Raw genomic sequence first — 24,651 nt, 5'->3', positions numbered from 1 at the left:
GGGGCAGGGACACCAGCAGGGGGACAGCATCCGCGTCTCTTCGTTTACACAGGCCGCCCAGTTCCCATTCCGCTGCCCCCCACTTCCTGCAGCCTTGGTCACCGCCGGGGGCGTGTGTGAGGGGCGGGACTACGTGGAGCCGAGGAATTAAAAAAAAAAAAAAAGCGAGGTAATTAGCATCCTCTAATCCCATTGGTTCTCCGTCGGCCCTGCTTTTACATACGCCCGCCCTGCTGGCTGCCCGGGTGTTGCGGGGTTCGGCCGGGTTTGCAGCCGCCGCGGTAACTGCTGCGCTTCAGTGCAGGGCGGGCGGGCGCTCTAGCGAACCTCGGGCCGGGAGCCGGGAGCCCGGAGCCCGGAGCCCGGAGCCCGGAGCCAGCTGCCGGTAGAGCATCTGCGAACACTGAGGCCGGCGTCTGGCGGCTTCTGCGGTCCGCAGGGCCCAGGGGGGAGCGGGTCGGACACTTTTTGTTTTATTTTGGGAGAAAGGGGCGAGTCCCGGCGTGAGCTTTCCTCCCGGCCTCGCTCGCTCGCCAGTGCGCCCCAGCTCCGGCCCGGGTTCTGGAAGATGACTTCGGGGTCTGCCCGGTGTCTACCAGCGGCGGCGGCCCGAGGAAGCAGCCGAAAGTAGTAACACTTGGTAGTAGCGGCTGGGGGGAAAGTGAGCCGAAGCAGCGCGGACTCGGCTCTCCCCGCGCGCCGGCGCCCGCTGCTCTCGCTGCTCCTTTCCCTCGGCTCCCCGGCGGCCGCAGCATGAAGTGGCGCAGCGATGGCCAGGAGAGGTAAGAAGCCTGTGGTGCGGACCCTGGAGGATCTGACGCTGGACTCGGGTTATGGTGGCGCGGCGGACTCGGTGCGCTCCTCCAACTTGTCCCTGTGCTGTTCCGACTCGCACCCGGCGTCCCCGTATGGCGGGAGCTGCTGGCCGCCTCTAGCTGACTCCATGCACAGCCGGCACAACAGCTTTGACACCGTCAACACTGCCCTGGTGGAAGACTCCGAGGGGCTGGACTGCGCCGGCCAGCACTGTTCGCGGCTGCTGCCGGACCTCGACGAGGTCCCCTGGACCCTCCAGGAGCTGGAGGCGCTGCTGCTGCGCTCGCGGGATCCCCGGGCAGGCCCGGCGGCCCCCGGCGGCCTGCCCAAAGACGCGTTAGCCAAGCTGTCGACGCTGGTGAGCCGGGCGCTGGTACGCATCGCCAAAGAGGCGCAGCGCCTGAGCCTGCGCTTCGCTAAGTGCACCAAGTACGAGATCCAGAGCGCCATGGAGATCGTGCTGTCCTGGGGCCTGGCGGCGCACTGCACGGCGGCAGCGCTGGCCGCGCTGTCCCTCTATAACATGAGCAGTGCCGGCGGCGATCGCTTGGGCCGCGGCAAGTCTGCGCGTTGCGGCCTCACCTTCTCGGTGGGCCGCGTGTACCGCTGGATGGTGGACAGCCGCGTGGCGCTGCGCATCCACGAACACGCCGCCATCTACCTGACAGCCTGCATGGAGAGCCTCTTCCGGGACATCTACTCGCGGGTCGTGACCTCCGGGCTGCCCCGGAGCTGCAGTGGCCCTGGTCCGGGCTCCAGCTCTGGCCCAGGCCCGAGCTCGGGCCCGGGCACTGCCCCCGCGGCGGATAAGGAGCGGGAGGCCCCCGGAGGGGGAGCGGCGAGCGGCGGCGCCTGCAGCGCAGCCAGCAGCGCCAGCGGGGGCAGCAGCTGTTGCGCCCCGCCGGCTGCCGCCGCTGCCGCAGCAGCCCCACCAGCAGCAGCCGCCGCCAACCACCACCTTCACCACCACCACGCACTCCACGAGGCGCCCAGGTTCACCGTGGAAACGCTGGAGCACACAGTCAACAACGACTCGGAGATCTGGGGGCTCCTGCAGCCCTACCAGCACCTCATCTGCGGGAAGAATGCTAGCGGTAAGTGGCCGCGTGGGTGCCGCCTCCTCCCACCCAACCGGGCCAACTCTTGTTGCAAGTTTGCATCGCGCCCTCCCTCCCGCGTCGTTCTGGCCACCCACTGCTGTTCAAGGCCTCTGAGAGGACCGCAGAGCTGGAAGCGGCCCGAAACTCGCCTGTTCACCCCTGCGCTCGGAATCCGCGTACTTTACGCGCGGCTTCTAAGGTTCCGAAGTCCCGGAGCGCACAGTCCTGCCCCTAGTGTAGGGCGGGGTGGCGGCTGCCGCCTGCTGACTGTAGGAAGAACCTATCTCCATTTGGGGGCACAGGTTTGATCATTTGCCCCTAGTACATATTTCTGCCTCAGCCCTGTGGTTTTTGTTTTGTTTTGTTGACCTTGAAGACGCCAAATTCTCGGGCGCACGACTTTGATTCCTTGGAATTACGGAAAAGGTGCATTTCACCTACTGCCGCCCAGTTCTCGTACTTCCCTGCGCCCTCCCGGACACTGTCGGGCGCGGGTGTAGAGCAGGCCCCGCGGCCGTCTAGGCAGAACATTTGAGAGCTCGCTTGGCCTAGAAACAGTGGGGGTGTGGTGTGTGTGGTGAAAGGGGCGAGCGGGAAGACTTCTAGGTCCCAAGTTTTCCCGGGGCAGTTTTTGAAGGCCAGAGCGTACAGCTGGTGGGTGCTGCGCGATGGACACCCCCTTCCTTAATTTCCGACCATCCCAACTCCTGCCTCTCTCCGTTCCCTGTGGCAGGGAGCAGCAGCTGTCACCACTTGGCTTTAGGAGCGCCACTAGAGACCCGGGCAGCTTGGGAGAGGGGCGGGGTTCTGGAGCGGGCTGTCAGTTTAGGGCGCCGTTTCCAGCAGGTTCTGTCATCCCCTTCCACAACCCCCGTTTTGGAGGCGGGAGCTGGGTGGGTTTGAACCTGCAGTTCTGGCGGTGGAGGGGGTGGGGCCGGGGGCTCTTGTTTCCGAGGGCTCGAGCTGGCGGTCCTGCCTGTCTGCAAAAGCCAGAGCTAGACACTTCAAAGCTTCAGTTTTCCACAGGAAATGGTAGAAGCGTAACTGGAGACTCTAAAAGCGAAATAAAACTTTGCTACATATTCGGTGGTTTGGCCGGAGATTGCGTGGTTGAAGCTGAAATGCAGTCTTTCTGGTAGATTTCATTCATGTTGCTGCCTGTCGGTTTCCCGGGGGCTGAAGGAGAGATGCGGCGGGCGCGGCCCGGCACTTGGGGGTGCCAAGTGTGTGCTTGCGAGTGTGTGCGTGTATGTTAAGCGTGCCTCTGAGTGTGTGCAGGAGAGGGCAGGCGCGCGGGGCTCCAGCAAAAGCCCTTTGGAAACTGGCCCTCCAGGCTCTCAGTCCTTTCACCTGGTTTTGATCATGGTTGGGGGAGGAGAAGGAAGGAGCAAAGTGGGCGTGGGGTGGGGGAGGGGCGGGATCGCGACTTCCGTGTTGATCTGGAGACTCTCGAGGATCTCTTTGCCAGGGCCCTTCCCCCTCTGCTGCCAGTCGAAGGCGCATAGGCTCCCCCTTACCTCCCCCAGTAAAATCCTCACCGCGGTGGAAACCTACAGGAGAAGGAAGGTATTGGTCTTTGTATACGCTTCTTCAGAATGGGGAGGATTCACCTGAAAACCCAGGGACGGGTAGACTGGATTGCTCTCTGTATGGAACCCTACCCCTACACAAAGCACAGAAGGGCTTAATTTTCTTCTCACCAGGTGCGCCCACTTCCCCTGATCGTACCTCTCCCATTACATTCATCCTTAATTCTTACTAGCCCATCAAACCCTTAGCCTCCTGCTGGGACTGGACCTTCCTTTCAGTCATCTCTCATAGTGTTTTCTTCCAAGTAAGAAGCATTCCCCTTAGGGGGTGCCAGTCTTGGGATCTGGGAATCTGGGCACCCAGCGCACTGGGCTCCACCTGTGCCATTCTTTGCCATTCTCTTGAAGTTAGGACTTTAAATGACTCTCCTTCTTGGACCTTGAGTCTCTTCATCTGTGAAATAAGGACCTCTTGTAGCTCTGTCTTTATTAGTAGCCTCTAGATTTTTTCAAATTGGTTTTACTTTTATGATCTTTAACATCTTTTAAAGACAGTGTTTGTGTTTATCCTTTTCGGAGTAAGTATAATTTAAGGAAGGAGAAGACCACAGAGCTGGTTTTGGGCAGGGTGAGTGTGTGGTGATTGGGGTTTGCAGCCATTCCAGTGTTTCCCATACCACAGAGTTTAACTCCTGGGTGTCAGGGCCCCTTCAGCCATCTCTTAGTATGAGATATCCTGTAATTTCACTGTGATCTATCTCTTTTCTTTGAGCTTGTTTAAAATGGCAGGTCATTTGTGCAGAAAAGAAGGGAATGAGCAATTAATTTCTTAGGTATCTGAAACATACATTAAACATCAAGCCTATTAAACTATTTTGCATGGCAGTCTTTCTGATCTTGCCAGCCTTACTAAGGAGCCCAGTCCTTACATGATCGATTTTTTTCTCCTTTAACTCCGCAGCATCAGTAATTTCATTTGTGAATTCATTTATTCATCAATATTTATTGAGCTGTTAGTAAATTTAAGGATAAGCACTGAGCAAGTACTGCGGTACACAGGTAATAACGGCCAGCTTGCATCCAACGCTACTCAAATGATCCATTTGATCTTCAACATTCCTTTGAAAACCTACTGCTGTTATCCCCCATTATACAGAGGAGGAGCTGAGGCACAGGGAACCTAATTGTTTTGCTCTTAGGCCATGCAACCCAGTTGGACAGAGACCTTTTATAGCCTGACATTCTCTCTGTCCCACTTCATACACTTTTTGTTCCTTTCAAACTGAACTGGATCCTACTAGATTATTAGATTTTAATAACCTCTACCAAAGTCTAAGGGAGAGCCTGGGACACTCCTTGAGCCTGTTAACACCTGGCTTATAGCAGATGCTGAGTACTATTTGTCGAATGAATGTAAGTGGCCCATTAAATCTTTGGGATTTAAAATTTACCCATCAGCATCTGTGATCAACCTCTCTAAAGGCCTCTGAAGTCAGGTCTCCTGGATTTGAATTTCAAGGCTGTCCTGTTCTAGCTGTGTGTTCTTAGGCATGTTACCTAACCTCTCTAAGGCCAGTTTCTTCAACTGTAAAATAGAGATAATAATTAGGATTAAATGAGGTTGTGTGTATAAAGGCATTACACTCTGCTGCCTGACACACAGTAGGAGCCAAACTGGTGATGGCACTTGTGATAATCCAGGCACAGTGGTATCCCACATCTCCGTTTCATCTGGATTAACTCATTTCCTTGTGTTAGGTATGGACAGAGGCATCAGGGTACAGGATTTTACTTGGATCCCCCTTCCCGAAATTCCCAAGGTCAAATAGTTCATTGCACTCATCTCAGGGATTGGCTTCATGGGCTCAGATGCCACTGCCAAGGTCACAAAAAGATTGTTTTGGTCAAAAGAAAGTAGCTTATTTTATTTGCTCTATTTTAAAATTATTTTTTAATGTTTATTATTTTGAGAGAGCGAGCATGAGCAGGGGAGCAGCAGGAAGAGAGGAAGACTCAGAATCCAAAGCAGGCTCCAGGCTCTGAGCTGTCAACACAGAGCCTGACGTGAGGCTCAAACCCACAAACCATGAGATCATGACCTGAGCCAAAGTCTGCTGCTTAACCAACTGAGCCACCTAGGTGCCCTTTATTTGCTGTTGTTGTTGTTGTTGTTGTTTTTAAATCATGCTTAGTGAAGTGCTCGGGAACTTTCCAGGGTAATAGAGTTCAGAGGTATATGCATTTGTCAAAATGCATTGCATTGTAAACTTAAGATATGTACATTTCATTGTATTTTAAAATGTACTTCAGTAAAAAAAAAAAAAAGACACTAAGAAAAAACCGATAAACATCCTTGAATGATATTTTGTTTTAATGCAGCAAGAGTTTGAAGGGAAAACTGAAAGAGGCAGTGTGGTGTGATGAAAGGGATAAGGACTTTATACTGGAAAGGATTTAGCCTCGTATTTCAGCTCTGCTGCTTTCCAGCAAATGACTTAATTTTGCTGAATTTGGTTTTCTCATCTGCACAGTGAGGATTACCAAAACAAAACAAAAAAAGGCATAAAAAGGGAAGAAAATCCAAATCTACCACATATAGAATTAAAGGATTAAATCAGATCAAGTATGTGAAAACACCTGCCACATAGTAGGCACTCAGCAATAATGGCTTCCTTAAAAAACTGATTATTCAGGCTGGTGATTCTGAATAGTCTCTTTCATTCAGGAATCCCAAATCACTTTATAAACATTAATTAACATGAACTCCAGCCCCGGCAGCACTGGCTTGATGGGTAGGATGGTTTTCAGGTCTTTTCTTCACTGTTGCCCCCTTAGATGCTGATGCGCACTAAATGCTTACTCCGCAGTTTTCCTGTCCCCTAGCTAGTTGTGCCATTACATGGTGCAGTGTTGCTGTGCTGGACAAAAATGTCACAGGAGAAACCTAGCTTCTTCGGAAGAATAGCAAAACTATCTCAAGAGTCAGCTACTGCAGTGTCTGTGTTCACAGAGCACGTTTTTAATTAACTGGCTGAATGTAAATTAAAACTTGGAATTTGGGTCAGTGGAGGGTTATTTGGTTTCTTATGCAGACTTGCCAGTTCAGTGCTGGGGCATTTGCAAGTAGAGTGTTTCATGGAACAGAAAATAAAAATAACAGCAAAATAAAATGATGAGGGATCCTGACCTGGTGTCAGGAGCGGCATGCTAATGCCTTTTGAATAGGAGGAAGGCCTCTAATTCTGGCTCTATCATTATTTGTGACCTTGAGCCAGCCACCAAACTCACCTATAAAATTGATCTGATTATCATCTGCCGAGAGGCACACCCATAACTTGCAAGCTTTCCTATCTGTAAAATGGGTATTCTAATAATAGCTACACTTATATTGTGCTTATTACATGCCAGGCATGGTTTCTCTTTATTATAATCATTATAATTACATTAGTTGTTACAAAAGACAACCCCCAAATCTCAGGAATTTAACATAATAGAAGGTTGTTTCTTACTCACTAAAAGTCTGATGGGGAGAGGAGTAATGGGGGAGAGAGAAGGAAGGTCATTTAGGTACCAAGATTGATGGATTTGGCTTTCTTTACCTTCAGTATGGGGCCTTCAGGGCTATACTTGGACATTCATCTAGCCAATAGGTAGAGGAAGAAGGAGAGAGTAGAGATCTTACAAAAGGTGTTATGGGCTAAGGCTGGAAGGGATCCCCTTCACTTGTATTTATGTATCCTTGGCCAGATGTGGCCAGATGTGTCTCCAGCCACCAAATATCAGTGTGTTTCCTTCTCTCACACAAAACATGCTCCCTTCTCCAGGGGAGGAAACTAACATTCTCTGCAGTCATTGCTTCCAGGGAAAAGTTGAGGATCTTTGGGTGAAGCTGAGTTCTAGCCATTGGATTGTGTATGGCTTCTCATGGTCCAGGAAGCCATGAGCCAACAGAGACATGTTATCTGCCCCTCTGCATTCATTGTCCACACTGGAAAGGGCAGGGTAGCCACACTAAAACTGCCACTAGTGAAAAGCAGTAATGGAAGACACACAAGTCACTGGCCCTTAGTTCTTCTGAAACCTTAGCAAGCAGGCGCTGTGTGGTTGTGCCCTGGAAAGGGGTGACGTTCCTTGCGTAAGTACTGAGTCTGCTCTCTGGGGGCAATTTCCAGTTTCTTGTTCTGCATGCTCCTGGCTCTGCCTTGTGGGAGGATTGTCTTTGTCCATTTTTCTTCTTGGCCCTTCCTGCAGCGGCCAAGGAGGATGACCAACCTAAAGCTCTAAATCTTTTATAACCTAGTTCCTGCCCTTGAACTTTTAGGGGCATAAGGATTATTTTAATGATGTAACAGTAAAAGATTTTTAAAATGCACACTTACAGATTTTGCCAGTGCAGTTCTCTTAACAACTTAGTAGGATTTTCATCTGTGACATCAAATGTGCCAATAGCCACACCCATAGCCCATAGTCATTTCCTAGAGCTAATTATCAAGCCTGGACAATTTCTTCATTTTCTTAACTGGATACCTTTCTTTATCTCCTCTCAATGACAGCTACTTGGAGCAATGATCAGGCTTACACAGGAAGCGTATACCCTTAATCTGATCATTTATTTCACTTAAAAGTCTTCTCAGTCTTTACTCTTCTTGTTTGGGGTCTAAAAGTCATTGATTGTCTTTTTCAGCTTCTCTTTCTTACTGATGCCTTGCTAAACTCAGCCAGGAGCAATAAAGCAAACTATTACCATTATTTTTTTCTAAACATCTTTCTCTAGAGTCTATAAGGTCGGTCGGCCCTGTCTCGGCCCCTGAGTTGTCCTAGGTGATAGTTAAACTGAACATTTTACCACCTTTTAACGTGAGGCTCTAGTTTCCCAGGCTCTACTATCTGACTTCTAAGCCAGGGCCACATATTTAAGCACCCTACTTCTGGTACCAATTTCTTTAGTAGTTAGGGTGATGCTCCTGTCAAATCAGATGAACCATAACATCTTAGTGGCTTAAACACAAGAAAAGTGGTTGTCTCATTCCTGTTGAATCCAGTTGATGCCAGGGCGGGGAAGAAGTTGATGGAGATCTGCCTTCTGGATCATTCGACTCCCCAGAACTTCCCTGTTCGGGGACAACAGGAGTGTGGAAGAGTGTAGGAGGTTTTTATAGAACAGTCCGGATGTGAGCATATCAACTCCTTCCACATTCCAGTGACCAGAGCTCAGTCACGTGGACTTACCTGGAAATGACGGGGCTGGGAATTACGGTCTCTGGCAGGGCAGCCACTCCCAACTACAATTCTAGATTAGAAAGTTGAGGAGCAAGAAGTTTTAAGAATTTGTCTGAGGTGACACAGCTAACAGGTGGCTGGGTCAGATTTGAACCCAGGCAATCTGGCTCTGGACTGCCCCGTAGGATATTTGTGAGGATGAAAATAATATAAGAGAAATGATACAGTGTATACAAAGTGTCTTTCCCAGTTTCTCATGGTAAGTAAATACTTTATACCTACCATCCTTTATGTTTATTATTATTGTTATTGTCATTCTAACCCGGAAGTGGGGTGCTGTGCCGATTCCTAGTGAATCAGTGTGAAGCTTTCCGGCATGGGTAGAATCTGAATCCAAACGAGTGGGTGCCCTAGGAAAATTGTATTACGTGCCTGTCTCTTCCCCTCCACCACCCCCTGCATTTTATCTGCAGACCGGCTGACACTTGCTGGGCCAGGTACTGTACTAGCAGGGCATTCCATGATACTTCCTTCTGTCTTCACACTGTTCTTGTGAAGTGCATGTTTCTTCTTCCCATTTTACAGGGGAGGAAACCGGAGGCTCCGACAGGTTCAGTGGCTGGCTGGGTTGCTGTAGGGATGAAGGGGTAGAATTGGGGTTTGGGCTTCAGAACCTGTGTTCTCTGGGGGGCTGCAAGTACAGTGGTGAACTCTGACTCAGAGGAGCCTCCGAGGGGATCCCAGAAGGTCCCCACTGTCTTGGTGTGTGATGTGTGGTGTGTGGAGAGGAAGGCACAGCTTGCCTTGGCACTGGTGCCCCTGGTTGAGGATAGCTCTTCATGTAATATGAGATCACAGCTCTTTTCTTAGCCCCTGCTGGTTTTCCCCGTCCTGGCTGCCTTGTGAGGTTGCTGTGTAGCCTCCTCAGCTGAGGTCCCAGGATAGTGGGTGGCTTTGTGGTCTCCAGGGGACAGCTCTGTCCCTACCCTGCCTAGCTGGGTTGGTAGGCTCCTTGCCAGAAGGAGGGCAGGCCTTCTCACTAGGACTGAATGCAGAAATCTGTGGCATGGTGAAGAATTGCTTCTGGTCCCCCCTGAGCATCCCAGAGCTGGAGTTTTCTCAGACTTTAGAGTTAGTGGACCAAGGCATAAACTCTGGTGACCTTGGGAAAGCCAATTACCCTTTCTGAGCCTCAGTTTTCTCATCTGTTAAATGACGATAATGGTGGTACTTCCTCATGGGGTCTTTAGGAGGATGAGTTAGTTCACATCAAAGTCCCTGAAATATGTAGTATTGGACATATCACAACTACTTAATGTCTGGTAGCAATTATTATTATTATCAAATCTTTAAGAAGTGCCCCCGTCCTTGCTTAAAGATCTGCTCCCTTAACCCTGCTTCATGTATTGAGTGAAAAGCTCCCAACAGACTACCAGTAACCAGGCTGCCAGGGTTTGACAGTCACTAGTTGTGTGATATCGGGCAAGTTACCTAATCTCTCTGCAACTCATTCTTCCCCTCTGTTAAGTGAGAATAAGAATAAAAGCGAATTCTTAGGGCTGTAGGGAAGCGTCTGACATGTAGACAATGCTTTGTAAATGTTGGCCTCGTTGCATTTTATTATGTTCATCATGACTTTTTCTTCAAGCGCTGTGTTAGATGTTGCGTAACGTGGTCCCTGCCCTCATGGAGCTTGCAGGCCAGTAGTGAACTTATTTTCATCATGAAATAATCATGCAGGTATACATTTATGACTCTGATGGTTGCTACAAAGGGGAGGTACCTGGAGTAGTCAGGAGTAAGGCAAGGCTTCGATGAGGATGTAAGGCTAGAGTGAAGTTGAAGAATAGCCCAGTTGGTTGAAAAGGTAGAAGAGTACTCCATGAATGCAAAAAGAATGTGGGGTCTGTGGCAGAAGGGAGCATGGTGAGAAGGAGAGCAACGAGGGTGGCTGGAGCTGGAGGACAAAGTGAGGGGAGATGGGTAGAGGTTGGACCAAGCCATCTGAGTTTGTCATTTCCCGACGACACTGGAAAGCCTTTGGAAGGTTTTAAGGAGGGCAGTGCTGTGATCAGATTTGTGTTCTAAGAAGCTCATGTAGGCTGCAGTACTGAGAAGGGAGGAAGGAAGTGGGAATGTGGGAAGGCCAGCAAGATGTCGTTGTCAGCCCCATCCTACACAAGGAGAATCTGAGGCTGTGGGTCACTGAGGCAATGAATGGCAGAGTGGGGATTTGAGCTCAAGTCTGAGGGACTTCAAATTCTCCCTTTCCCTCACCCTTGCGGAACCTCATCCCTGCGGAGCCTTTGGTTCAACCCTCATAATTTAACAGGTGGGGAAACTGAGGCTCAGAGTGAGACTCCCCTTGCCCAGTGTCCCAGGGTCATACAGCAGAGCTGGAACCAGTCCCCGGGTTTCTGGATTCTTAGCCCATCTCCTCTTCTCTGTGATGCATTGCCTCCTCCAAGCCAGATCACTCCTTGGGGACAGAGAGGGCTGAGAAGTTGCATTGTTGACAGCAGTTTTTGAGATTAATTTACAGCCAGGCTGTAACATCTCCGGTTTTTACTCTACACATCACAGTAAAGGAAATGCTAGTCCAGGAGCATGGGGGAGGTTCCCCATTAGCTTGTGGCTGAGCCAATGAAAGCAATTACTGTGACGATCAGGTGTGCTCTGTGCAGAACCCAAGTAGCAGTTCCCTGGTGCGTTAACATCTGAAAGCAAATCAGAACGGCAGTTTGATACCTTAAAAAACAATGGTCATCTCAGATGTTGAGGTTGCTTGGACTAACTGGGTTCTTTCGGGTGGCATGTGTCATTCTTTCTTCGTAATCCCAGCCTAGAGCACCGCCCAGAAGTCAGGATGTGCATGAGAGCAGGCAGACACAAATCACCTCTCTCTCTCTCTTTCTCCCTCTCTCTCTCCCTCTCAATGACCTCAGAGAATTTCAGGTACTGGGGAACAGGTATAGTTTTTCCTTTCCTCGGCCTCCCCCCACCCCTGCCGACCTCTTTTCTTGGCCTCCTGCGTCTCCTACCCCTTGCAGCCTTACCTTTGCTGACTCTGAGGGCTGGGGGCTGGGCTCACCCTTGTGAGCAAAACTGGACATGGTCGTGCCCTGATGAAGCGTGTGGACCGGAAGCGGGTTTGGTTTACTCACAGATAATCACCCAAATGTAAGACTGTGCCCGTGGCCGTAGCTCCTTAGGAGAGGTTCACAGGGTCGTGGGACAGAGCCGCCTCCGACTGTGGGGTGAAGTCTGGGGAGTGTGTGTGTGGCCCAGCTGATCGTCCTGCGTGCCGCCAGGGGTAGCTCTGGGGATGTCAGACATTCAGGGGTCCTGGGTGGGATTGGGGGTTAAGGTTTGTGATGACCTTCCCACACTGCAGCCATGTCAACAGCCTGGGAAGGGAACAGAGCCAGGAATCTCCTCTCAATTCTGAATCCTGCGTGTGCCCCTGTCTCTCTGGAAACCTACCCCACCCCTCCTCCGGCTCTCTCCGTTCTGCAGCTATGCATTTGCAGGGCCAGATGCTGAGTCTCTGGGTGCTTGTTCTTTCTCTCGCTGGGGTGGCTGGTGCGGGTGGGGGTCTAAGTGAGTGGCCAGGTGTGGGGCACCCCCTCCTCATTTCCTCTCGACCTCCCGCACTCCTTCCCACCTGGTCCTGCTGCTGCTGCTGCCCCTCTTGCTGTTCCAAGTTTTCCTTTCTCTTAGCGTGAGAGCTTTGGAAGAAAGAACGGACCTGGAGCAAGCTGGGGATTCTGCGGCCCCTGGAGGTCTCAGCTTATGGAACTCCTTGGGAACCTGCAGAGGGGGATGGTGGTAGAAGAAGAGGGCGTGCAGGAAGGTGCCCGGACCCTCTAGCAAGTAGGAGGGCTTTGACTCAGGCCTAGTGGGGTTTGTATATGCTGTGTGACCTGGGACAGGCCCCTGACCTCTCTGAACCTGTGTCTTCTTAGAAGAATGGGAAATAATGATAATACCAGGTTCTGGTATTCATGCTTTCACAAGTGTCAAAGTTTCCAAAGGCAACACTTTGGAAAACTGTAAAGCCCAGCATTTACTGTTGGGAAAAAGTAACATTTATTGAGTGTTTATCACTGTATTAGGGTTTTCCTGAGAAACAGAATCAATAGGATATATAGAGATTATTTATGAGAAGATTTGTCGCAGGAATCAGCTCACACAGTTGTGGAAGCCAGAAAGTCCCACAATTTGCCAGCACAAGATGGAGAACCAGAAAAGCCGGTGGTAGAATTCAGCCTAAATCCTAAAGCCTGGGAACCAGAGGCCACTGGTATAAGTCCTGGAGTCTGAAGGCCTGAGAACCAGGATTTGCTGCCCTTGAGCTTCCCAGTGGCCTGTGCAAAAAGAGCCATAATGAGCAGATACACAATTCATACTATGATGGGTGAGACAGAAATAAACTAGCGACTGTAGCTGTTCCTGCAGTTTAGGCATGAACAAAATTTGTCAGCAGGAGACTAGAAGCAGTATTAAGTGGCACTTAGCAACCTCACATTTCAGCCCGTGGTTGTTAGGAAAGAACAAAGTGAGCCTCCTCTTGATTGCAAAGTGTCTCTCTCTCCTGTCTGTCCCTGCTCCCTCATACCTTACCGAACATCCAGTTGTAGTATGTGAGTAAACAGAAGGCCAGGGACAGGGCAGCATTCAGTGTCCCTCCTGTGCTCTGGAGGAGGGTCTTAGGGTCAGAAGTTGGCCTGGAAGCTTATGTCTGTGTTACATGGTGACTAGACACAAGATATGCATTCATTTGAGTAAAAGTATATAAATGCTCCTCCGGGGAAAAATCAGCAGCCTGTGCACAGTACCTCCAGATGTGGTCTTCAGCAAAGATGGGTACGCGTTTGCAGAGGGAGGAGAGTGCTGAATGGGGTCCAGGCTTTGGAGAGATCAGCACCGGTGTGGTCAGATACCATCCTCTTAAGGATTTAAGGACGGAAGAGGGGATGAGGCCTGCTGTAGAACAAGCTGTGTGATCTCAGGCGAGCGATTTAGCCTCTCTGGACTTTTTTAAAAAATTATTTATTTTGAGAGAGAGAGAGAGAGAGCAAGCCAGGGAAGGTCAGAGAGAGAGAGGGAGAGAGAGAGAAAATCCCAAGTAGCCTCCGAACTGTCAGTGTGGAGCCCAATGCAGGACTCAAACCCAAGAACCATGAGATCATGACCTAGGTTGAAAGGGTCAGATGGATGCTTAACTGACTGAGCCACCCAGGTGTCCCTGGATTTGTTTTCTTATCTAAAAAATCCCACAAGTTTCAAGGCTCAAAGGATGATCAGATGTGATAGTGATCTGTAAACTACAAAACAATCATTTGTTCATTCATTCATTCAACAGATATTTACTGAGAGCCTACTGGTAGGAGGCCTGGTTCTGGGCACCTAGCATATATTAGTGCACAGACAGACAAAGATACTTGCCTTCAGAGACCATGAATTCCAGTTGGTCAATCATAATCCTAATCATAAACGGTAATCATAAGTAAGCAAGTATAGGATGTTAGAAAGTGACACTTGCTGCAGAAAAGGTAAATCCGAGTGAGGGGGCTTGGGAGGGCTGAGATGGGGAGGTGTGATTATAAACAGTGTGGTTAGGAAGGTGACCTTGGTGCAGAAAGGTACAGGAGGTGAGGGCTGTAACTGTGGGAGGATGGGGGCACCTGGATGGCTTAGTGGGTTAAGCATCTGGCGTAGGCAGGTTATGATCTCATGGTTCGTGAGTTCCAGCCCCACATCGAGCTCTCTGCTCTCAGCACAGAGCCATCTTCGGATCCTCTGTCTCCCTCTTCCCTGCCCCTCCCCCACTTGCAGGTACCCTCTCTCTTTGTTAAAAATAAACAACTAAATTAAAAAATGGTAATGCAAATATTAAAAACACACACACAAACAGCTGTGTGAGTATCTGAGGAAGGAGTGCTTCTGGCAGGGGGAACAGCCAGTACAGAGGCCCTGAGGCAGGACTAGCAAAGAAGCCCTTGTGGTAGAGAAGTGTAGGTGGTGAAAGCAGAGACTCACAGAAAACCAGGTTGGGCAGGTCCTCATAGGCTATTGTAGACTTTGGCTTTTACTTCTAGTGAACTGGGAAGCCATGGCAGGATTTTGAGTAAGGATTTGCATGTCTGACTTATGATTTAAAAGGATTGCTTTGGTTGCTGGTTGAAAAATAGGCTGTAAAAGAGTAAGAGTGAAACCAAGACCACTGGGTGGAGGTTCTTAAAATAATCCAGGCAGGAGATGGTGGTGCACTAGACCCGGGTGTTAGTAGTGGTTGGATTGGGGTCATAATGAAAAGGAAGAGTCAACAAGATGTTGTTGACACATTGGGTGGAGAGTGTCAGGAAAGGAGAGGAGTCAGGGATGACTCTGAGGTTTTTGGTCTGACAACTGAAAGGATGGAGTTGCCTAAACTGAGCTGGGGAAGACTGGGGAAGGAACAGGTTTGCAGATGGCAGAGAGATCGGGAGTCCAGTTTGGGACGTGCTGAGTTTAAGGAGCCTCTGAGACCCTTGGGTGGAAATGTCAGCAAAGTGGCTGGATAACCATGGCTGCATTCAGGAAAGACTTTGGTTTGGAAGTATAAGTTGAGGAGTCAGAAGCATATAGATGGTTTTTAAAGCCATGAGACCGGACAAAGTCACCTAGGGAATGAGTGTAGAAGAGACAGGTGGACCAAGGGCTGGGCCTTTCTGTGGACCAGGCAGAGGAAAAGGGGCCAGCAAAGGACCCTGAGAAGGAGGAGCCAGAAAAAGAACAGCAATATCCTCATAGTCAGTGGAAGAGAGCATCTAGGAGGAGGAAGAGCTCAACTGTGCCTTGTGGACTGCAAGGTAGTTGCCACCATTGTGCCCTGAGCTACGGGGGTATTTCTGCCAGCCACCCCCAGGGACCGCTTTGGGCCTGATGAACATGCAGGATCAAGGTGCCTGATGGGAACCACACAAACTGTAATGAACCAGGAGGGTGTTTGGGATGTTTTCTCAAAAGGATAGAGGCAAAATGGTCTCAGTGTGTCATCTCTAAACTGAGGGGATTAGGCCCAGTCAGTGATTTCAGACTGGACTCTCATTATCTGAAGGTTCTGTAAAGGGCTTCCGATCCCCACTCTGCACACACACTTCACCAGAGCTGCTACCCTTCCATCTATTCTGCATATATTTGACTTTTGCATAAGATGTATTTGAGAAAGGGATTCTGTTTGTTGCCAGATAGAGTCTGAAAAGCACTGGTCTGGGTGATTAGCAAGTCCTTCCTGCTCTGACGTCCTAGGAAGCTCAGCTACTCAGAGAGCAGGGATGCTACAATGTACCTCTGCTTTTTTGGCTTTGTCCGTGGAGACCAGGAGGGTGTGTCCCCCTGAGGCTTGGAGAAGCACTGAGCCAAGTGGGATGGGGAAGGGAGAGTAAGGTAGATGCTGTGCTTGGAACCTTGTAGAGCTCCCAGACCCCAAAGGGATGGAAAAGAGGAGGAGAGGCATTATTGGCAACAAACAGAACTGGCAGGATGCAGGGGCCAATTAGCTGCTTCCAAGGCTAAGATGGCTTCTCTCTCCCCCTTCTCCTTATTGTTTGTGATTCTGCTTTTCTCCTGATGCAAAGCTCTTCTTTTTATTCCCCCTTCGCTGTTGCATCCTTACCTCCTAGGTGCCATTTTTGATACAAGGGAGCAAAGGGGAAGCTCATCAAAGTCATCTCTGAACCAAAAATAACCCTGTCCACCCAGACACGTCCCAACCTTCCAGGCCAAAGTGGTTGCTTTCATTTGTCAGAGTTGGGACATTCACCTATGGCTCTCAAAGGTCTGAGGTTTAAAACTGGCTTGCCTCTGTATTAAAGAAATATGTATATTTTTTCCTAAGAAGTTCTGGGAGTAAATCAATTTTATATCAACCAAAGGATCAGTCCTGAATTCTTAAACCCCAGGGTAGGAGATGGGGGCTTGGGGATGTTACGGCTTAAGTTATTTACTCATTAAAATGTCTAATCTGGTTGATGTTCCGGAGAGGAGTCTGTGTGGTGTATCGTGCAGTATAACCAAGCGTCTGAGGTCAGACAGCCTGCGTTCACAGCCTAGCACCATCTCTTATTGGGTGTGCTGTCTTATTGGGTGAGTTCTCTCTTGGCTTTAGTTTCCCCCCACCCCAGTGCATAGGAATGTTTTGGGGCTAAGACTAAATGCCATGACACTTACAAACACTTAGTGTGGGGCACTGAGCGCTTGATACATGACAGCTATTATTGCTGGGACTCTCAGTCCCCAGTCCCCTGAAACCTCTACTGTGGCCCTCATCAGGTTACCCTGTGAACAGTGCACTTACCTGTTCATCTTTATAGGACAATTTCCTATTCATCTCTGGGTCTCTAGTGGACACATAGTTGGCACTTACACAGATTTGTTGAATGAATGAATGAGGCCATAGAGCGCAAACTCCATGCTAGCAGGGTATTTGTCTATTTCACACCCCACTGTCACCCCGAGACTTAGAACAGTGTCCCCACATAGTGGGCACTGAATAAATATCTGTAGTCTGTGCCGTGAGCCACAGATCAGTGAAACCTCACTAATAGACAAACCTGGAGCTAACTGCTGGCCAATGGGCTGGGAGTTTTCCACTGTATTTCCAAATTCCCAGCCCTGAAAAGCTCTCCATTTCAAAGCTTGCCTCTCTCTTTGAAGAACAGTGAAAGGATGGTTCCTCATTATTCCTTTATACCTACTTTCTTCCTGTGAGATGGCACCTTGCTCTCATTCAAAGCTGAAAGCTGTGTCTGCATAGACTCTTGGATCTTCGAGCTAGAAGAAGCCACACAAGGCCGCTGGCATAGCCCTGCTGCCTTCAGAAGGGTGTCAGGCAGGGTTTGCAAACCAGACACCAGAGAGCCAAGGGGATTAATAGATGCTTGTGGGGCCGCATTGCTGTTGGCAGATAAGCAGGTGAGAAAAGGTCCTGAGCTTTCCAAGTAGAAGGTCCTCACTTCATGACCTGAACCTTAGCTCCCTGAACCCCAGCTTGGTGTCCATGCTGCCACTCTGCCCCAGGGAAGAAGAAACAGGGCTTTGTTTCCTTTCCTCAATTGTGATTCAACCCTAGGTCTTCTTTATTGAGGTCCACCATATGTCGGAATCTGTGTAGAGCACTTTCCAGACATCCTATCAGCTCAATCCCTCCGACCCCACCAATGAGGTCGGTATCTTTAGTTCACCTGCACAGCCTGGGGAACTGAGTTGGAGAAACTGAAGAGACCCACCAAGGGCCATGCTGTCAGGGTGCAGGGGCCGGGAGTCCCGCCCTGGCCACCTGGTGGGCCATCAGTAGGCTGTCCTGTGACCTGTGCTGGCTGTCAGCAACAAGGGTGTAGTGTGACCCGCTAAGAACTACTTAAATGTTCTAGTAACACTAAGACTGTGTCTAGACCATGATAAGACAGCTGGTCAATTCCATGGCAGGAAAAAAAATCAGCTATTAGATGATTAATCAATTTAATCAGATTGGCAATGTGGAATTGTGAAGATAAAGCAACCGTGTATTGAGTCTGCCCTCCCATACCCCCACCATGACTCAGTGTTTGTGGTTTTGCTGGTCTCTCTCCAACTCTCCTAGTCCTTCATTTGAGAGGTAGTTCAACCTCTACTAAACACTAGGCACTGGTGTAGGAGGAAAAGCTCACATCACTGCCAGAATATAGTCAAGTTTTGTGATTAGAAAGACCAGGACCACTTTTTTTCCCCAGAACAGTGTGACACTTATTGATTCAAATACTTAATCTCAGCCTGTTTAACCTGATGCTCCTATTGACTAACTCAGGTCTGCCTCTCCTTCCCCCTTCCTTAGAGAACACACTCATCTGCCAATTGAGCAGAATTGAAGCAAGGGGCCACCGGAAGAGAGGAGGCGATGTTTGCGGTTTATCAGGTTGTGCTAACTGTAATTGTGAACCCCACAGTGCTTGTTGTTATTAATTCTTTAGGCCCTCACAGTTTACAGAATTCCATCAATTATTTCTATCAATATTCCCAACAGCTCTGTATATTAGGGTGGGTGGTAGGCATTAATGGCCTAATTCTGAGGGTGGCAGTGGTGACCTATCTTGCTCAAGGTCACTAAGTAAGTGGCAGCACGGGGCAGCTCTTTGAATCCTAGTCCAGTGCTCTTTCTGTGCTTCCTGAGAGGACTCTTTATGCATTGTTGGTGCTCAAGGGTTTTGAGAATCTGGATTGAGTATTCAAAGGTGGGGAGGAAGAATATAGTATATAGGGGTCCCATAGGAAGACTAGCCAGGTTGTGGAAGCTACCCCAGCTCTTGGCCCTCCCAACCTTTGCATGTATGGAGTTACTGTGCCCCTCTCCTGCAGTCTGGCAGGCCAAGATTCAATGGAACCTTGAATTTGACCTTGGCCCCTACCTTTGCATCCTCAGCCATGGCAGGGAGGCTTCTCATGGGCTTCAGATGCTGCTGTTTGAAGGTCACAAAGTCCATGGAATGTTGACTCAGAAAAGAGGAGGCGTCCTGCTGTGCTCTGCAGAACATAGCCCTTCAGCCTACTTCCCACTGGCCCAGAAAGAATGGGCTACTAGAGCCTCTCCAACTGTGGACTTCTAGAGGAATCTATGGCCCAGCCTGAGTAAACTCTTTCTGAAAGAAAGCACAAGTGCAGAGGCTCAGGCAGCCTGGTGTGCCTCAGCTCAGCTGTATAGTCAGTCCATCCTGTTCTTGTCGCTCCGTGTTGCACTGGGCACTTGAAAAGAGGGGCGTGCCCAGGACAGGTTTCTTGCCTTTGTTTTCAGTTTGCCATTGCAAAGGCTTGTCACAACTAGAAATCCTTACGTATTCTGTGCATGGGGTCTGTGTTATGGATCTTAATCATTCATCATGTTTTCTTTAAAGTAAAATGAGTTTTCTCTGAAAGAAGTAGGAGGTTATGGATAGTACATCATATATCAAGAAAAGCTCCAGTTTGTTTCCATTTGGAAGAAGTGAAAGCAAGTATTTGTTAACTGCAGCAGTCCCAGGAAAACAGGCAGCCATTGTGTGTGAGTGTGAGTATGTGTGTGTGTGTTCATGTGGACTTACATTAGTACAGCAGAATTGTCAGAAATCAGGCATTTGCCAAGGCATCCGAGCTTAGTTGAGTTTTGGTAGCTAAAATCTGCAGACTGTCACGTAGGCAGTTGTAACATCTTCCTTAATTCCAGCCTCCCTGCCTTTGGAGGCACCATCCCACGCCACGCCCAGACGTATCCCATCAAATTTATATTATAGCTGGAAAAAAAATTGCAGTGATTTTGCTTTTGGACTTATTTTGCCACATGCACATCTCATTTTTGGGTGGGTTCTGATTTCTCTGCTGTCATCATGTATCCTCAGGAATTCTTGCAAAAAAGAGAAACATCAGTCCAGCCCTTCCCATCCCCCCTCCCCCCCCCCGAATGTAATAACGTTGTGATGAATGTTGACGTCAGCAGTTCACGATGTTGACTTCATGTTACAGGTTTTAGCCACTTGATTGCACAGCTATTCATTATGGCTTTGCGGTTTTCTTCTCATGTTTTGGAGCTGACAATTTTCACTTTTAAGGCTTTGGATATTTTTGTAGTCCCAAGAGGAGCCCCAGGAACTGAATTGCCTGGTGGGAAGAAATGATCCTGTGCTTGTGACATTAAGAAACGGAGTTGAGATCGGCCTCAGAAAGGCCATTCTGAGAATTTCACCTCACAAGTGAGGCATCTTACTTACTCACATGCTCACTCACACCCAGCCTCACATACACACTCACGTTTGTGCTACGGTGCACTTGTTGAGAGAGTTAGAATCTGGTACAAAACCAAAGAGGGACCCCTCTCCAGCTTCTCCCCACTTCCTGCTGATGGTGTCTTGTGTTGTCTGCAAATCTGGACCAGGCAGTTTGGTCCATGGGTGTTTGGGCTTAGAGGTGTGGAATGAAGCCAGAGTTGAGCCTGCGGGTGTTTCCTTACTTGTACAATTTCCTGCAGCTCCATGGGGCCCTGGTGCAGCCCTTGGTGGGGGGCGGGGTTGATTAAGTGGCCAACCTTCCCATTTTAGAAGGAGGACAATGAGCACCAGACAGAAAAACCACCCTGGGAGGCTCACCAGGGACTTTGCAGGATGGAGCCCTTTCCTAGCTCCTTCACTGTAATGGTCTGCACGTTCCCAAGTACGTTTTCAAAGACTTGCCCCATGTATTTGTTTGTTTGTTTGTTTGATTGATTGATTGATTGATTGATTGCTTGTTCTAAACCAGGAATTCAGTGAAGAGAAGAAGGGCAGTGCTGGGGACTGGAAAGAACCATGAATCTGACGCATGTAATGCCCCTGGGAAGCTTGTGTGGTTACTCAGGTGCAGGATGATAGGAGCTGCAGCGGAGGCTGGAGACAGCCAGCCACGGGGAGGGTGGGGAGACAGACTCCCCAGCCCTGCACGGATAGCTGGGAACACCTCTGCAGAGGAGCCGAGGATGCTCTGTTAGCACACGCCCGGGCCTGGCCCCTGCATAACTGGGCCACGCTGAGCTATAGGCCTGACTGGGACTGAGTCACTGGGGCCCTGCCAGTGAAAGCCACCTGTAAGCACTTCCATTCATAGCTCTGTTTGGAAGGTGTCTCTAAAGCACCTACCTCGTGGCCGGTCTTGTGCTGGGAGCCCACAATCCCACAGTGAATGGAAACAGCATTGCCCTCATCTGTAGGATGAGGAAGGGAGTTGGGTTGTTGGCAGATTTCAGGCTTGGTAGTGGCCCTTTGGTTTGGAATGCAGCCTTTCTGGGAACCTAAATATGGGAAACACACACACACACACAAAAACAGATCTGTTTTTGTTTGGTCACTATGCCCTTTGTGAATAGTGAACCCTAATGCCATATGGAACCCAGTTTGAACACCAGTGGGTGAGATGAGCCCTGCAGAACCTTCCAGGAGCCCATGCTGTTCTAGAATTCTGTGGTTTCTTGATGACAGCTGAGTTCCCTTCCATTCCCAGTCATCATGATCCTGTGTCTGGAATCCTGAACTATCCATCGATTGAAGCTATCATACTTCTTTGCCTATGGATGCCAGATTCATGTCCTGTTTTTCATTGGGGGATGGGAGGAGTCTCAATGCGGAAGCTTCCATCCAAGTAGCCTGCTGCAGGAGAGGAGAGGAGGGATGACGTGTAGGCAGCTTGTGCTGTCCCTCTCACTGGTCAGTGACTCTCAGCTACAAGGATGGTGTTCTATCGTTGCCACTGTCATTCTATCTGATACATGGGCCAGAGCCACTGACCCGCATCTCCAGCCAGAGTGTCTCAGGACCCTACCGCCCGCAGTCAGCCTCCTTACTAGAGCCTCATCTTAGTCTTGCTCTTCTTATCTAGTCCGTTCTTCCAGGCACCCCAGATCAGCCGTGCTCTGAGTATTATTTCCCTGTCAGCTACAGAGTCAAGTGCAAGCTCCTCATCTTGGCACCCCCTAATACCTGCCTCAGTGGAACCTCTATAGCTTCCCAGGCTACTTCCACCCTCCCCCAAACACTTTCATTTCTAATTCCAAGCCTCCACCCAAGGATTTTGTCCACCAGAATGGCTTCTTTCTTCCCCTCCTCTCAGCTGCGTGGCTCCGAGTCAAGCCCTACATCCTTCCTGTGGCTGTCCCAGAACAAGCAGACTTCTTTGAAATCCCACAGCACGTGCTTGCTGTCTGAAATGTTTCACATGTGGATCACATGGGTCCTTTTGTTGGAAAGCTTTTGCTGTGGCTGTGACCTGTGTCTCCCATTACCCATAAGCTCTTCAAGGGCAGAGCCTGGATCTTTCAGTTCTTTGGCCCCTTTCCTTGCTCTGTGCTCAGTGCAAGTATTACTTGATCAAATCTTCCCAAATTAGAACACAAACCTATGTATTGTCCAGTTAGAGTATTCTGATTGCTAAAGGTGGCCAGAATTGAAGGTGCCTTTCTTGACCAATAAGCTTGATTTTAATTGGCCAGTCTGATGTCAGATTGTGTTTGGTAGTTAGTATCAGAGACCCAACTAACTGGCGTTAAACAAGGCATGGAGTTGTTTTTCTCTCTTATAAGAGCCCACGGCAGGTTGGCAGTTCAAGATCAGGTAGATGATTCTACAACATCTCAGGCTCTTCTGTCTGTCTGCCCTGTCATCATTAGCACATGGTTTACCTTCTCAAGATACCTCTTGGCTCCAAGATGGCTGCTACAGCTCCAGTCATCACTTCTGCATTTTAAGCATGATGAGGAATGAAAAGGGTAGAGGAAAGCTCTTTTTTTAAGGAGCTTCACCAATGTCCCACCTATTAATTCTGCTAATGTCTCTTTGACCAACACTTAGCCCGTCTGCAGCCACCATTTCTTCAAGGGAGGCTAAGAAATTCAGTTCTTTAGCTGGACATATATTTCCTAACACAACTACCCAATCAGAGTGCTTCTACTATGGAAAAGGAACAGGAAGAGACATCGATTGGGTTGGCGGCCAGCAGTGCCCATTGTAACTGGGTTAATGGCACCTATTGTTTTTCATGCTGAGGAGGTACCTGTCAAAGAAGGTACCAGATATTTCGAGTTCACACTTATAGTTTTTCGCCAGTGACCCCAGGACTTCAGAGGTTGGGTTTCTCCAAGATCTCATTCTCAGACAAGTATTTCTTGAATGATTCACCCGGAGCCCCCAAAGCCACTGAATGTGATTGGCCTCATAAAAGGGTGATGGCTGTCACCCTTGTGGTGCCCAGCTCATCCTTTAGCCCTGAGGAATGGTCCTTGTGTTCTGGGTCACTTTAAAGATTTGTAAAGTGAACTTGGAGCCAGGCCACGCTTTCTGTGTTTTTGTCATTGTCCCCGTGCTTGATAATGAACATAATCTTGATGCCATACAGCTTTGCGCTTCCATACAGATTTAGTATTTCTGTACATTTTCATTGAATGGCCTGATTATATTAGAGAGTAAATTCTGATTTTCAAAAATGATTGATTTGCTTTTAAAATCACTCTGGTACATAAAGGGTTTCTAAAAGAAATTGCAGTTGCACTAGAAAGCACTCATGATTTTATGGTCAGACCTTGTTTGCTTCTAATGGAAGACAATGGTCTTCTAGCCTGGTCATTCATCCCAGCTTTCCAGAAGCTTTAGCCAGATACCTCTTGCTTTTACTGGCTCTCAAGAGGTTCCCTCTGCCTGGAAGGGGAGTCCCTTTTTACTTACCTCTATTTGCAGGATATTTAGTCTTTGGAGACGAGTGTGAAGTATCTTGTTGGTGAATCACGGACTGTCTCAGGGTCAAAAAGATGGGCAAAGTCAAGTGTGGTGGGGGTAAGGGGACCCTTTATAAATAAGTGGACACTTGGATGGGCCCAAAGATTGTATCTCTGAGGCCACATGTAAGACCAAGAAGGTGCTCCATTCTTTGATTTTATTTTATTTTACTTAAAAAAGTACGGGATGCTGCATGAATTTGCATGTCACCCTTGCACAGGGGCCAGGCTAATCTCTGTATCGTTGCAATTTCAGCATGTGTGCTGCCAAAGCAAACCCCATTTCTCCACTTTCAGAACTCTCTATGGAGGTAGACTTTTGTGGAATTTGCTCCACAGAGAGTATTGCAGGGAGGAGAAATGATTTTGTCCATAGATAGAAAGGGCTTGGTATCGGTTTCAACTGATAAAACATCCAGCCCAGACTTCACATAAACGTAGAGAGAAGGGAAGTACTAGCTCATGTAAATGAGATGTCCAGGAGCAGGGCTGGCTGCATGAGCTGTTTGATTGAGGACTCCATCATGACCTCAGGCCTCAGCTGCCCCTTGCCCTTTTCAGCTGTACCTTCCTCCCTGTGTGGATTTATCTTCAACTCAGCTTCCTGTGTGTCGGCCAGTTGGCTGTCGCTACCCCAGACTTGACTTCCCCGTGTTAAATCAAGAGGAGAGAGAGTGTTTCCCTTTTCCCAGAAACATGTCCT

General features: G+C 49.0%; 1 protein-coding gene and 1 pseudogene across 4 annotated transcripts in view; one reads left to right on the top strand and one right to left on the bottom strand.

Moving 5' to 3' along the window:
• Nucleotides 1-261: 261 nt before the first annotated feature.
• Nucleotides 262-24,651, top strand: part of BTBD11 (BTB domain containing 11) — a 312,839-nt gene continuing 288,449 nt past the window's right edge. For all 4 annotated transcript variants that reach the window (XR_003914531.1, XM_029954903.1, XM_029954902.1 and 1 more), the window contains exon 1: nt 262-1,910. Coding sequence is in view for 3 of the 4 variants with exons in the window: in XM_029954903.1 (XP_029810763.1) it covers nt 770-1,910 (1,141 nt within the window). In the remaining variant the exon portion in view is untranslated. The remainder of the gene's footprint in view (nt 1,911-24,651) is intronic.
• LOC115305815 lies at nt 24,125-24,224 on the bottom strand (annotated as a pseudogene).

Source organism: Suricata suricatta, chromosome 10 (assembly GCF_006229205.1).
Source record: "Suricata suricatta isolate VVHF042 chromosome 10, meerkat_22Aug2017_6uvM2_HiC, whole genome shotgun sequence".
Taxonomy (NCBI): Eukaryota; Metazoa; Chordata; class Mammalia; order Carnivora; family Herpestidae; genus Suricata; species Suricata suricatta.
The sequence above is the reverse complement of the archived record's forward strand: the minus strand, read 5'-3'. Positions and strand labels throughout refer to the sequence as shown.